This window comes from Morone saxatilis, unplaced genomic scaffold, assembly GCF_004916995.1.
Source record: "Morone saxatilis isolate NCDOM2014 unplaced genomic scaffold, NCSU_SB_2.0 Contig21, whole genome shotgun sequence".
NCBI lineage: Eukaryota > Metazoa > Chordata > Actinopteri > Moronidae > Morone > Morone saxatilis.
Genome location: NW_023339774.1, coordinates 239,036 through 251,651, shown reverse-complemented (window position 1 = coordinate 251,651; position 12,616 = coordinate 239,036). Strand labels below are relative to the sequence as shown.

The window sequence follows — 12,616 nt, the reverse complement described above, 5'->3', positions numbered from 1 at the left end:
CCAAATGAGGTATGTGTGAAAACTAACTATCTGAATTCCATCCACTGTGATTAAGTGTTAAACATCATGAAAAAGTGTGATTTGAATACACTGTAGTTTTGATCTGAGCCTGTGATCCTGCCTCTGTGGTTGTTGACCTCTGTAGGGAACCCAGTACTACCATTGCCTGCTGATCATGTTGCTCAGTGAAATGGTTTGGTCTTTGCTGATGTCTTGCACAGTGAGACTTCTTACCTTTTAAACTTGATAAAATCACAGATGAATGAATCTTTTCTAGAATTGATGCATGGAATTGTTTGTGTTTGTGTAATACCGAACATGCCATATTTTTCCATTTTTCTGTAATACAGTTTGTTGGTGTGCAGTATGTGGATGTGTTTGCCAGTGGCATTAGTTTGGCCTGCTGCATGCGTTCCTGTGCAGTTACGTCCTTGCCTCTATCTTCTAATGACAACACATCTGAATAAACTTGAGCTGGGTATGGGTTGAGCCCTGTTAATGCCCTGCACCTGTCACACACTGCTCCAACCTGAATACTGCATGTCCACCTAGGACAGTCTGAGGACACACACTGAAACCCAAACACACTGAGCACCAACAAATCCAACTTAACTTTATAGTTAACTTCATAGTTACATTGTCATGATTTACTTAAAATTTAAATACAATTTTTGAATACAATGCAATTTTAAAAATAATCAAACTTTTATTCATGTAACTAAAGCTGTATAAACAGTTTGGACTTTATAGATCTTGATACGGGAATGAGGTTAGTACAAATAAAAAATTAAAAAATAAAATTAACAATAACCTTCACAAACTGAACTGAATATGTAAAACAAATTTTATTTACATTCATATTTGTTTTGAATGTAAGATGTTTAAAGACAAAAAGGAATATTTGTGGAATTACATTTTTGTGGGTGTGTTCATTTCTTAGTATAAGGTGCAATATTTTCAAATTTAGATTTTGAAGTAATCCAAAAGTGTTAAATTACAAAAATGTCCATGTAATTTGTATTCAGTAACTGGCTACATTTCAAAGTAATCTGACCCAACACTGAATATTATATTATACATTTGATGTAACAGTCTCTGTAACTTATGATGACTTAATCAATAGAAAAAAGAAAAAAAAACTCTGATAGGATAACAAAAAGCTACTGTACAACCAACTAATAGACTAATAGAATTAAGAATTTAGGCAAACTATAACATTAACATACAACAGTTAATGGCTGACTTTTAGTAGGGCTGCGCGATCACAATAAAATTATTTATTTCAGTTGATATTGATTATTATTTATAATTTTGAATGACCTATGTTTTATAAAGACCAGGTGAAAAAAAATAAACATTTTCACTTCATGTATGAAGGCACATATTCTAATGTTAATATTTTGTCATGTGGTATTGTTACTGAGTACCTCTACATCGTAAACTGTCTGTGGATTGACAAACTATGCATCTGCATTGTATCTTATCAGCGCCATTGTTCAACAATACCAGAGTAGCACACCTATCGAACCAATAACTAACAGCAATGAGACAATCTTATCATACTGTATTTCTGTAGTGGTGACAAAATGTCAAAAAATATAAACATACATAGCAGTTTGAAAAGCTCCCTGCACTCTGTGGGGAAAATATTACCCCAAACTCCCTTTAAGAAATACAACATATTAACAATCCCTTATGTGTCTGTAAAACCACATATCTCAAGATCAAGGGTGTCATATGTCAACAGCCTTTTTGTCAATTCAGCATCAATATAATCCATAAAGAAACTGTATTCTGTACAAACCTTACAATTTGTTGCCTCAGCTAGCCAGACTCTGGTTGGTAAACTGTGCTTAGCGGGAGAAGAAGGAACCGTTTCAAAAATATATATTTCTCACTAAAATAACTGCTGGTTGGTGGATCAATATGACAAATTAAATAAATAAAAGTCATAACACTGTTAATTCACCATCTGTCCTTTGGTCCATGACTATTCCTGATTAAACCCTCATTTGTATAAGCATTATGTAAGAGGAAATTTCTATAGCAGGTGCTGTAGCTTTTATGTTAATTTGAGATTTATAGATCACTGGTGCATATTTTACAAAAGGGCTTCTTAGAACCTGCATAAGTAAGGTTTTTTATGCTCTGTATCTTTTATGTTTCAAACCTAAGCGCACCGTCAGAAATTATCTTAAGACAAATATAAATCTAAAAACATTTCTGTAAATGAGCCCTAGTAATATAGAAAGTCAATGGTTTAAAAAAAGGTTTAATTAAAGGTTGTGACTTTGTTTCCTTTTACCCACAGATCATCCAGAAGCCCTCTCATGATTTGAAGCAACAGTTGGCCAGCTACTCCAAGCGGGTGGCAGGCTCTGTCACTGAGCTCATCCAGGCTGCAGAGGCCATGAAAGGTATCGTAGCCTTTGACCTCTTCAACGGCACAACAAAAGTAGAACAAACCTACATTCCTTAGGTTGTCTTTTTGTGTCTCAGTTTGCATTCCATTGCGTCAGTGTCCTTATTGATCTGTCTAAATATGTCTAACAGCAGGATAGATGTGGGGATAAGACCATCCATTTACACACATTTGTTGCAGTAGTGAGCTTCAATCATAATTCATTAATATGTTGATGACATTTAAAAAATAATACTGATGTACAATATCAGATAAGAAATTACACTGTACACTGCCTTTCACAGATGCAGAAGATGTGTCTTAAATAGCCCAGCATCAGCTCTTATTTAGAGCACTTCATGCAAATGAGACTTGACAGTAATTTGAAGTAGGATTAGTAAATATCCCCCTCAGAGTTCTACAGTTTCACACAGCTCTGTTCTGGGATCCCCCTCTTAAGAGTGAAGTACAAATTACATTGAACTCAAGGCGATTCCATGAATGAGTGTTCTCTCAAATAGAGGGAAAGTCACCCTCAGAGCTTTAAATCGCAGATTAATGTCCCCCTGCTCCACTTTACTCCAACCAAAGTGGCTGTGATTGATGTGCAGGATTATAGTTCATTAGGATTTCATCCTATCCAAATCCAGCATCAAATTCACCTATTGAATGTGAATATGAGTCACTGAAATGTCATCTTACTAACTTAACACAATTGAATTTCCCTCGGGATAAATAAAGTATCTATCTATCTATCTATTTATCTATCTATCTGTCTATCTGTTCATGTTGAAAGGAGCCAGTTGAGGTGGTTCAGCATCTGATCAGAGCACCTTCTGATGCCTCCATTTTGAGGATTTTCTATGAGTACCTATCCTTGCCTATCTCTCACTTCAACAGTTTAATTCTTTTTAATGAAGGTCTGAGACCAATCACACACTTGTTTCATCATCACAGCCTACAATCTATCCAATTCAAACCCAACTCAGTGGATACACCCAGGAGTTGGCCTTGGGTGTCTCCAGTAAGTTTTATTAGTATTGCTCAAACGCATCTTAAGTAATCAGCAAAAATGTGGCAGGCCACACCTTCCACCAATCAATACAGTGCTTCAGATTTTGATCCATCGTCCATGCACACCAAAATGCTTATGCTTTGGTAGACCTCTTTCCAATCACAGTCTGAAGATATCTACCAAGTTTTATGATGACTGGACAAAGGGTCCTGCCATGCTATATACCAGAATTGGTGAGGATTGAGCCAAATTCTCAAAAGTTCTATTGAATGTTACTGGTTTTCAGTTTATGCCGATTAGAAAAACAATCCATCATGGCGAAACTTTATGGACCAGAAGGCTTCTTTGTAAAGCGCATTGAGCTGGACTTTTTCGAGTTTCGAGTCAGTCAGACTTATTGTGTTAGGAGCATGGCCTTTCCAAAGTTGAATTTGTGGGCCTTAGTTACTGTACAACTTTTAGCCGATTTGAATGATAAGATAAGTTTAATGTTTGTAGCTCATTCCAACTCACAGGAATTTGAGCGTTTGTGGCAGACAAATAATAACAAACCAGCACAATCACAATAGGGTTGGCGGAGGACAATCTAAATTTGTACATTGTGACTTAAAATGATAGTTCGCGATACAAAGTGGTCCGTTAAAACCTTTCTGTATAAGCAGCAGAACTTTAAAATAAATTCTAAAAGATATGGAGAGCCATATTATCATTACCATTGTACCATATTTAGCAAATACAAATCCTGGGGAAGAGTTTATAATGTTTGAAAGCACAGATTGTTTGTGTGTGTTGTAGGCACAGAGTGGGTGGACCCCGAGGATCCCACCGTCATCGCAGAGAACGAGCTGCTGGGAGCGGCAGCAGCTATTGAAGCAGCTGCCAAGAAACTGGAGCAGCTGAGGCCCAGGACCAAACCCAAGGTCAGAGGGCTTTTTACGGAGTAGCAGCATTCACACTGAGCCTGTTAACCTCACCACAAGGTCACATACAATATGTGTGCTGCATGTCTTCTGGGCTATAAGCAAAGTAGTTCTGGACACCAGTTTTTCCTATGCTATATAGTTTTTAAGGGTGGGCCTTTTTTGTGTGCCCACAGATCATAACAGCCCTGTAACAGTGTGTTTATTGACTGTTGGTTTCCCTCTCTTGTAAACAGGAGGCAGATGAGAGCTTGAACTTTGAGGAGCAGATTCTAGAGGCAGCCAAGTCTATCGCTGCTGCCACCAGTGCTCTGGTCAAAGCTGCTTCAGCAGCACAGAGGGAGCTGGTGGCTCAAGGGAAGGTACGTCTAAATCCACCAAAAGGATGAGTACTCTGAGGCCCAGTTGTCAAGTAAATAATACTTGCAGCAACATTTAAAGCCTCCACAGTTTGAAATGGTAAAATGAGGTTTCTAAGAAGTGTTGCATAAGTGTTGCATATGCGCATGTGTAAGTGTCCATGGGTGCGTGTGTGCACATAAGCCTGGAGAGTCGCTTCGTCTAGCCTCTCAATCAGTGCCTCAGTGTGGCGCCATGGTGTCATCGCGATTAACACCAGCAGGTTTTGCCGAATGTGAGGACGACCCTGATCGGGTCCTAAACGGGTCAACTATCACAGGTGTCCGCTGAGGAATGGAGCTTCCATGGGGCTTTTGACTTGCTGACACCGTCATTCCCGATCAAACCAGGGCCAATGCATAATCCAATCAGCAGATAGCGTTTATCATTGCATGTTATCAAGATTGATAGCATCTTGAACCATGTAAAACACAAAGGTTTGAGACACAATGTTATTCTTTTAAGTACAACAAACGGACAACAACTTTTTGTGTATCAATGTAGGACCTCGTTCGACAAATTTTTTCAGGCCTTTGGGAACCAAAACCTGAAGAATTAATTAATCATTACTACTTAGAGAGAAAGACTAATTCAAAAAGATGTTTAAAAATTAAACCACATCTTACGACTGTGTCCAAGACATACATAGAGTGAGCGGACTCCAGTGGGGAAGGATCTAAAAATATTGTCATAAAACAGTGAGTGGTTGTCACAGCACTACCTTCTGTCTTGCTTTGTTTCTATACACTTCGAGACAGTTGACTTAGTTTTAAACTCCGCATTCCTTCCAAACCTCGTTACTTTCGATATCTTAAGCTTGGATATCTCAAGTCTAAATTCTCGTCAACATGGTTTCTGGCAGAAAGCCAGACAGCCGTGTAGATTTTATTTTATTTTTTAAGGTATTTTTTTGGGCTTTTATTGCCTTTATGAAAAAAATAAAAATAAAAAAAAGCCAGCAGACTGTTTCCTGCTACCCCTTTGTGCATTAAATGTTTTTGATATCTATAAATGCTTTAGATACACAGACTTGAACTCATAGTGAAACCATTATGATTCTGAGGCAGTTTTCTTGTATTTTCAGGTGGGAGCGATCCCAGCCAATGCAGTGGATGACGGACAGTGGTCTCAGGGGCTTATTTCAGCTGTAAGTCTCTTCCGTTAAGGTATATTTAAGAATTATTTCTTAAGTGATTAGTAAAACATCTTCAATGCCTTCGATTCCTCAGGCTCGAATGGTTGCCGCAGCAACCAACAACCTGTGTGAGGCAGCTAACTCTGCGGTGCAGGGACACGCCAGCGAAGAGAAGCTCATCTCATCAGCCAAACAGGTGGCGGCCTCCACTGCTCAACTGCTGGTGGCCTGCAAGGTCAAGGCTGACCAGGACTCACAGACCATGAAGAGGCTCCAGGTCAGCACTGCATTTTAATGTCTATCTGATTCACACACATACACCCAGTTCTGTTTGTCAAATGTACTGTTCTGTTAGTCTGGCACTTTAGGACACCTTATTTAGGTCTAAATAAAGGACAGAGCTGCAACGGTCAGAGAGGAAACTGAGAGCTCAGTCTGCTGAAAATGTCAGAAGACAGGAGGTGGCATTCATTGGTGTCTAAGGTCACTTTCATACCTGCATTCCAGCTCATTTGTTCCACATCGAAGAAAGAATGACCCCATGTTGCCTTTTAGTTCTGGTGTGCTTGGTTTTCACACTGAAATTAAATGATTGAAATGCAACACAGCTGGTTTGTACTCTTGCTGGTACAACTCGTTTTCAACTTGTGATGTATCTGTGGAAATCCTGATTTAAATCATTTCCATATTCAAGCACTCTCAAGTTTTATTTTAGGACACACAAAAAAACAATCTAATATAAGATTAGGTTCCGAAATGAAAATGCAAGCCAAAATGCAGGTGGGGTCAAGGTTATCCTACTCCCACAGATTAGCTAACATGAAGAAAAATCATACCCACAACATTAAGAGGTTGCAATAATTCAATATTTTTGAATTATATTATCACAGTGGTTCTTGCTAACACTGCTAACATTAGCAAATGAGGTGATAAGTCTCTGCTGGTGTTCAGTGATACACATGGTTAATGTTACATTGCTTGCACTGCACGTTCATTTCGTCTTCTTTTATCAAATACTTCCGAACATCACTTTTATGCCTGCTCATCATTCTGCCTGTAACATTAGATCAGTTATATGTGACTGGAAGCAGTAAGCGTTATCTGCCTCTGTGTATGTGCACATCTAAATGTGAGTACTCGATACATTGAACAAATACCGACATCTAAACGAGTACTCAAGTGTTCATGCCCATCCCCAATACTGTGGTTGGTCAACTTTGCTTTCACAACATAAACACACCATGGTAGAGACTAATGGATTTGATTGTTTGGTGCATGCCAGAATCAATGACATCTTTCACATCAGTTTAAATGAACTAAACAGGCAAATGCACCAGAGTTTTTTTGGACATGACCCAACAGGTTCAGAGTGAAAGCATTCTAAACAGACTTAATAATAAACTGACTTATGTTCATATTCGTCTGAGTGACTGAATGACACTGAATTACATTACCAGAATTACTTCTCCCGGTTCGTGCATGCTTCCTTTCTCTTGATCTCTTGATGTTTAAACAGTGGCTGAATCTATTTCTGTTCACCAAAGCCAGACAGCCTCCAACCTGCATTTGACCCTGTATTAAGATGAATCTGCATTAGTTACCATGGCAACAGAGAGAACAGAGTTTGTCTTGAGCCATTTCCTCAAGACTGAAAAGCCAGGGTTAGTCCCAAAGTTACCTCCCTACTCTAATCCTGCCTAGTCAGACTGTTATCTGATATTGGCAAACGCATAGTGAGATGTATGATCCTCATCTGCACTGATGATTCAGAACTACAGTACCTGCTGAGCGAACAATGACGTTAGTCATTCTGCAACAGCTGAGATTGTTGGAGGGCAGTATGTTACAGGCTATTAATAGGCTGCAGTTTGAGTGTTTAGAGTTACAGGTGAGGTTCACGATCTGTACAGCTGCTACATAAGGATTAGTGTAATCTATATTTAGCACAGGTAAGAGTGTCCTTTGCGTACTGCTGCATTTCATTATTTTTAATGGGGTATTTCTCCAGAGATTTAGTATTGCATTTCCATAAAGTTGGGGGACTCACAAGAGACTGATTAAAAGAACAAGAGCAACAAAAGCTGAGATATCCTGTCTTTTAGTCCCTAGTGTGACTCACTCAATCACTATCAAGAACAGAACAATGTCTAAAAGCTGCAGTGTACACACTTAAAGGGTAAAGAATCCTGAAAGGCATTTTGTTAGCGTGACACCGATTGTTTTCCCCTCCGGTGTGTATGGTTTTCAGAGTATGATGCATGGCTACGTCATTCTGATATAAATAATATATAAATACAAGTTAGCCCTGATTACATTCATGTGTAAAATTAGAAATATCTTAAAGGATCAATGTGTAGGATTTAGTGGCATCTCCAACTGAATACAGCTCAGCCTTCCAAGCGTTTAGGAGAAACTATGGTGGCCGCATAACTTGCAAAAAATGCGACAGGCCTTAGCTAGAGCCAGCATTTGGTTTGTCCATTCTGGGCTACTGTAGAAACATGACGGTTCAACATGGTGGCCTCCAAAGAAGAGGACCCACTCCCTCTGTGGATCTCATCATACGGTAACAAACAACCATTCTTATTTTCTGGTGATTATACACAACATACCTATATAATATAACAGTACAGTATATTTAATTTATTTTCTCAATAGATCCTCCTAAATGTTAAACACTGGACCTTTAAATTGCACTGAAAGCACTAACCCACTGATAATAATAATGTAGCACAGAAGGGTTGTTGTGACCTTTATGTGTAACTGATGCGGTCAGTCCCAAGACATAACAGAAACTACAAGTATCTCCTGTCACCCCATCCACCCAAAAATACTATCTTTAAGGCTGTGTGTATGCTAGCTGTGAGCACATCAGCCTGCCCAGGCCATCTCATATTCTCTGATCCAATCAGCAGTGGCTTATCTCCTCCTCTTCTGGGCCTGCAGCTGCCACCAGAGTAATTCCCATACATTTATGTCTAGAGGAGCTCTGGAAACAATCCACCAGTCCACCCATGGAACCAAGAAGTGGAAACATTAGCCCTGATCTTTGATTACACCAGCAGCATTTGCTCTCTTCACTCTTTGCCATGGTGCTTTTTAAGGTTATAATTATTCAAAGTGCTGAGTAATGTACAGTGCATCAGTTGAGTGTGAATATCTGAGGAATGGTGGCTGTTCCGACTGTGACTGATTCATGGACAGAACTGTTTTATATATGGAGTTAGTTATTTGGTACCATGGTAAAATTGGTAATCCAAATTGCTAGCCTTTTTGTCACACTAGATTTATTTATTTAACATTTATTTAAAAGACCATTGTGTAGAATTCAGTGGCATGTAGTGGTATAGTTGTAATGAAAACATGGTTATGCATATTATATCTATTTCAAACATGCATCAGTGTGATAAGAACTAAGTACTTGAACAATGTATTTGACGTATACTTTAACTTTTTAGTTTGGCCTATGTCCCCACGGCTAACATGGAGGGGGTGGACTATGACCTATACTGCAGTCAGCCACCAGGGGACGTTCAAGATGTTTTGGCATCACTTTTGGGGAGCTATCATGTTGTCCATCTTTATATGCCAATGGTTGACACCTGTGGGAGATTCAATAGCTGTCAGAAATGAACCATATCCCCAACTAGGAATTACTACCAGGTGGCTGACATTGTCAGCTTTTATAGAACAGAATAAGTAGTGTCCATGGCATGAACACAACTTTCGGCTAACAATCCCACAATGCAACGCTTGGCCTCTGAGCTTTGTGCTTGCTGTAGTTGGGCTGCAGTGTGAGTGAAAGGTCACTGTCCAGTGACAGATATATAATTAGTGGACAGAGCTTTTCGGGTGTGTGAAGTGGGGCCAATGCTTCTTTCTACATTTTCTCTAATGACCAGCAGGGGGCAGCTCCATTGACTGCGGGGGAAAAAGTCTGATAGTATTGAGTCTTATGGATAAATTACCCTACTTCTCACTTGATTTATTAGCTCAGTAAACGGTTTCTGGTCTGAATCTCTAGTCCCAGTCTTCTTCCATACAGCATAATGGTCATTTAGTAATTTATGTTCCCATATAGAGTAAAATAGACAATAAAGCAGGGTATGCTTTTGGGCGTGGCTACCTTGTGATTGGCAAGTCATTCTCAGTGAGTCCATCCAGCTCAACGCCCCAAACTGTCAAACTAGGCAGTGCTGATCAGATATGAATCCAAATTATGTTACTGCATTGTCTTATTGTTTATCTGTAATCTGTGAACGTGTGTGACCAGGGATGCCACCAACTTATCTGGCAGTACATCACTGCCACTACAACATGGCGACGACCATAATGCCAAACTCAAGGCATCCAAACAGTACTCCAATGGATGACGTCACAATAGGTTCACACTTGACTAGACAGCTGTGTTGATTTAAACTGATGAATGACTAAAAAACACTGTTGGAATGAGTCTGGTGTAGACAGAGTAGAGTGGATGTCCCTGGATTTAAGTGCATTTTTTGTGTATATAAAAGGGTGTCTTCCACTTCAAATGGGGGGTTAATTAGCTTTTGCTCTTTTTTTTTGGCTAAACATCAGCCCTCCAGTTAGTTTAGTTAGTCTAGTTTTAAACCAGTTTGGTTTTAAACCAGTTAAGTGTTTGGCCTCTGTACAGCTGATGAAGAGGGCTTAACAGTGTTATGTTGTACAGTATGTCAGGGCCAGACTAACAGTAACATTCCAACCAAAGATAGAGGAGGATTCATTTACTTACTCACTGTGTGCGACTATACTGTCCTCTGCCAGCTCAGTGTCTGATTTCAGCCCACAGAGCCTCAAAAGGAGAAAAATCCTCTTTGTTGGATCTGAGTGGACCAATGAGACAAATGTTTGGCTTTGAGTGTAGTTCAGCAGGCTGCTCCTCGTTGCCTTTTACAGCTATGCTCCAGCACTGAGCCTGGGGGGGGGGCACTGGTGGAAGTTATCATTCCCTTTCCTGGAGTTGCTGTTCACATGAGTCACAGTTAATGTGTATGCTGCCTCAACTCTGCATGACTTTGTTTCCACATTCCCTCATGGTCCACTGTAACAGAAGTAGACCTCTGTTAAGCTTTTATATTTAACCTTATTTTTCCTTTATTGTTTTTTCGTTTGAGAGAAGTAACTTAAAACAAGGCCACACACTAACCTTTTCTGGAACATTAAGTCATGACAACCTACAGAAAAAGCTAGTGTGGACTTAAGAATAAACTCTCACACTCAACTTCATTTTTTCATCTTGTGTCATTGTATGTTTCTGCAGGCTGCTGGAAATGCTGTGAAAAGAGCCTCTGATAACCTGGTGAAAGCAGCACAGAAAGCAGCATTCGATGCTCAGGATGACCAGGCTGTGGTGGTCAAGAGCAAGATGGTGGGAGGTATTGCTCAGGTGAGACAAAGATCCCAAACACACTGAGAGCACAAATATAACTACCCTAAATACCATATGTACCAGACTATGGAATCGAGTCAGACCAGAGTCATAAATTTGATGACTTTAGAGTCCACAAATTAAAAAATTACTTGCAACTCAATTTCAACTTTAACAACAGTGACTAGTGACTACTTCACTTGGACTTGAGCCTTTTGACTTGAAATTACTTGATATCTTTCCCCAAGGCCAGATTAAAAAGTAATGATGGAACTTTTTTCATGAACTATTGCTGTATGAACTCTCTGGGCTCTATAGATATGGATATAATAAGGGAGTTGGGTCAATTATGTTATTCCATTGTGCAATGTGTTTGAGATCAGAAATGGTCTTGATGATTATGATTTTTGACTTTATTGTCAGATCAAGTCTGAAACTTTTCTTGCATCACAGCAGCTTCATTTAGGACAACAATTAGGACAAGATACATACATTTAACATGACATTACAAACACAGAAGACAATAGTCAGGACCCTTTAAGGTGCATTTGATCTTGGATTGACTCAGCCAAAGGCATCATGGGACTTCCAGTGGACGGCTAACAACAATGGTTTTCAACATTGAAAAATTTATAAATAATTAGAGAAGACATTTGGTGTGTCTTAGACCAACAGAATATGCTAAATACAATTTTATTTGAGTTGAAAATGTTTTGAGATGTTTAAAGAGAAAAAAAATATTTGTAGAACTCAAGTTTTTGTCTCTGCGTCAATTTTTTTTCAATGTTTGATTTTGAAGTAATCCAAAAGTATTCAGATTAGATTACATTTTTTTAATCCAGTGTATTAGATTACTAATTACAAAAATGTATATTCATCTGTGATTAACTTTTCTTATTTTAAGTTGTAAATTGAACTTTGGGACAAGTCAATTAGTACGGAAGTGCATTGCATTCACTGGATAAAATTTTTTTTTACACCATATCTTGTAATTACGAGATCCTGATCTGAGGAAAGGTGCCACATTGGCCACTGCTTCGCTCAGAACCACTACACTGTTAGACATTTCAGGTCAGTTTAACTTGCAAATGAAGGTTCACCTGCTGCCTTAAAACTGCAAGTTAACTCAACTGAAGATTACCTTTGTTTCAACTCTGAAAATAAAGTTCAAAAGGTTGATTATACTATAATGTTCTAGTTGTCACAATATTGTTTTTTAAGTTGTCGAAGTTGACTTAACTTTTAATCACTTGTAATCTTGACTTGATACCATTAGTTGAAACAAAAAATCATTATACATCATCAATACATGAACACTTTTAATCACATCTTGTTTAAACTTGATACTGTGAGT

General features: G+C 38.8%; 1 protein-coding gene across 1 annotated transcript in view; it reads left to right on the top strand.

The window, feature by feature from the left end:
* Positions 1–12,616, top strand: part of tln1 (talin 1) — a 52,912-nt gene that overhangs the window by 39,514 nt on the left and 782 nt on the right. Inside the window, 6 exon segments of the mRNA XM_035668222.1 lie at positions 2,312–2,417; positions 4,212–4,336; positions 4,573–4,698; positions 5,820–5,882; positions 5,965–6,147; positions 11,155–11,280. Coding sequence (XP_035524115.1) covers positions 2,312–2,417; positions 4,212–4,336; positions 4,573–4,698; positions 5,820–5,882; positions 5,965–6,147; positions 11,155–11,280 — 729 coding nt within the window.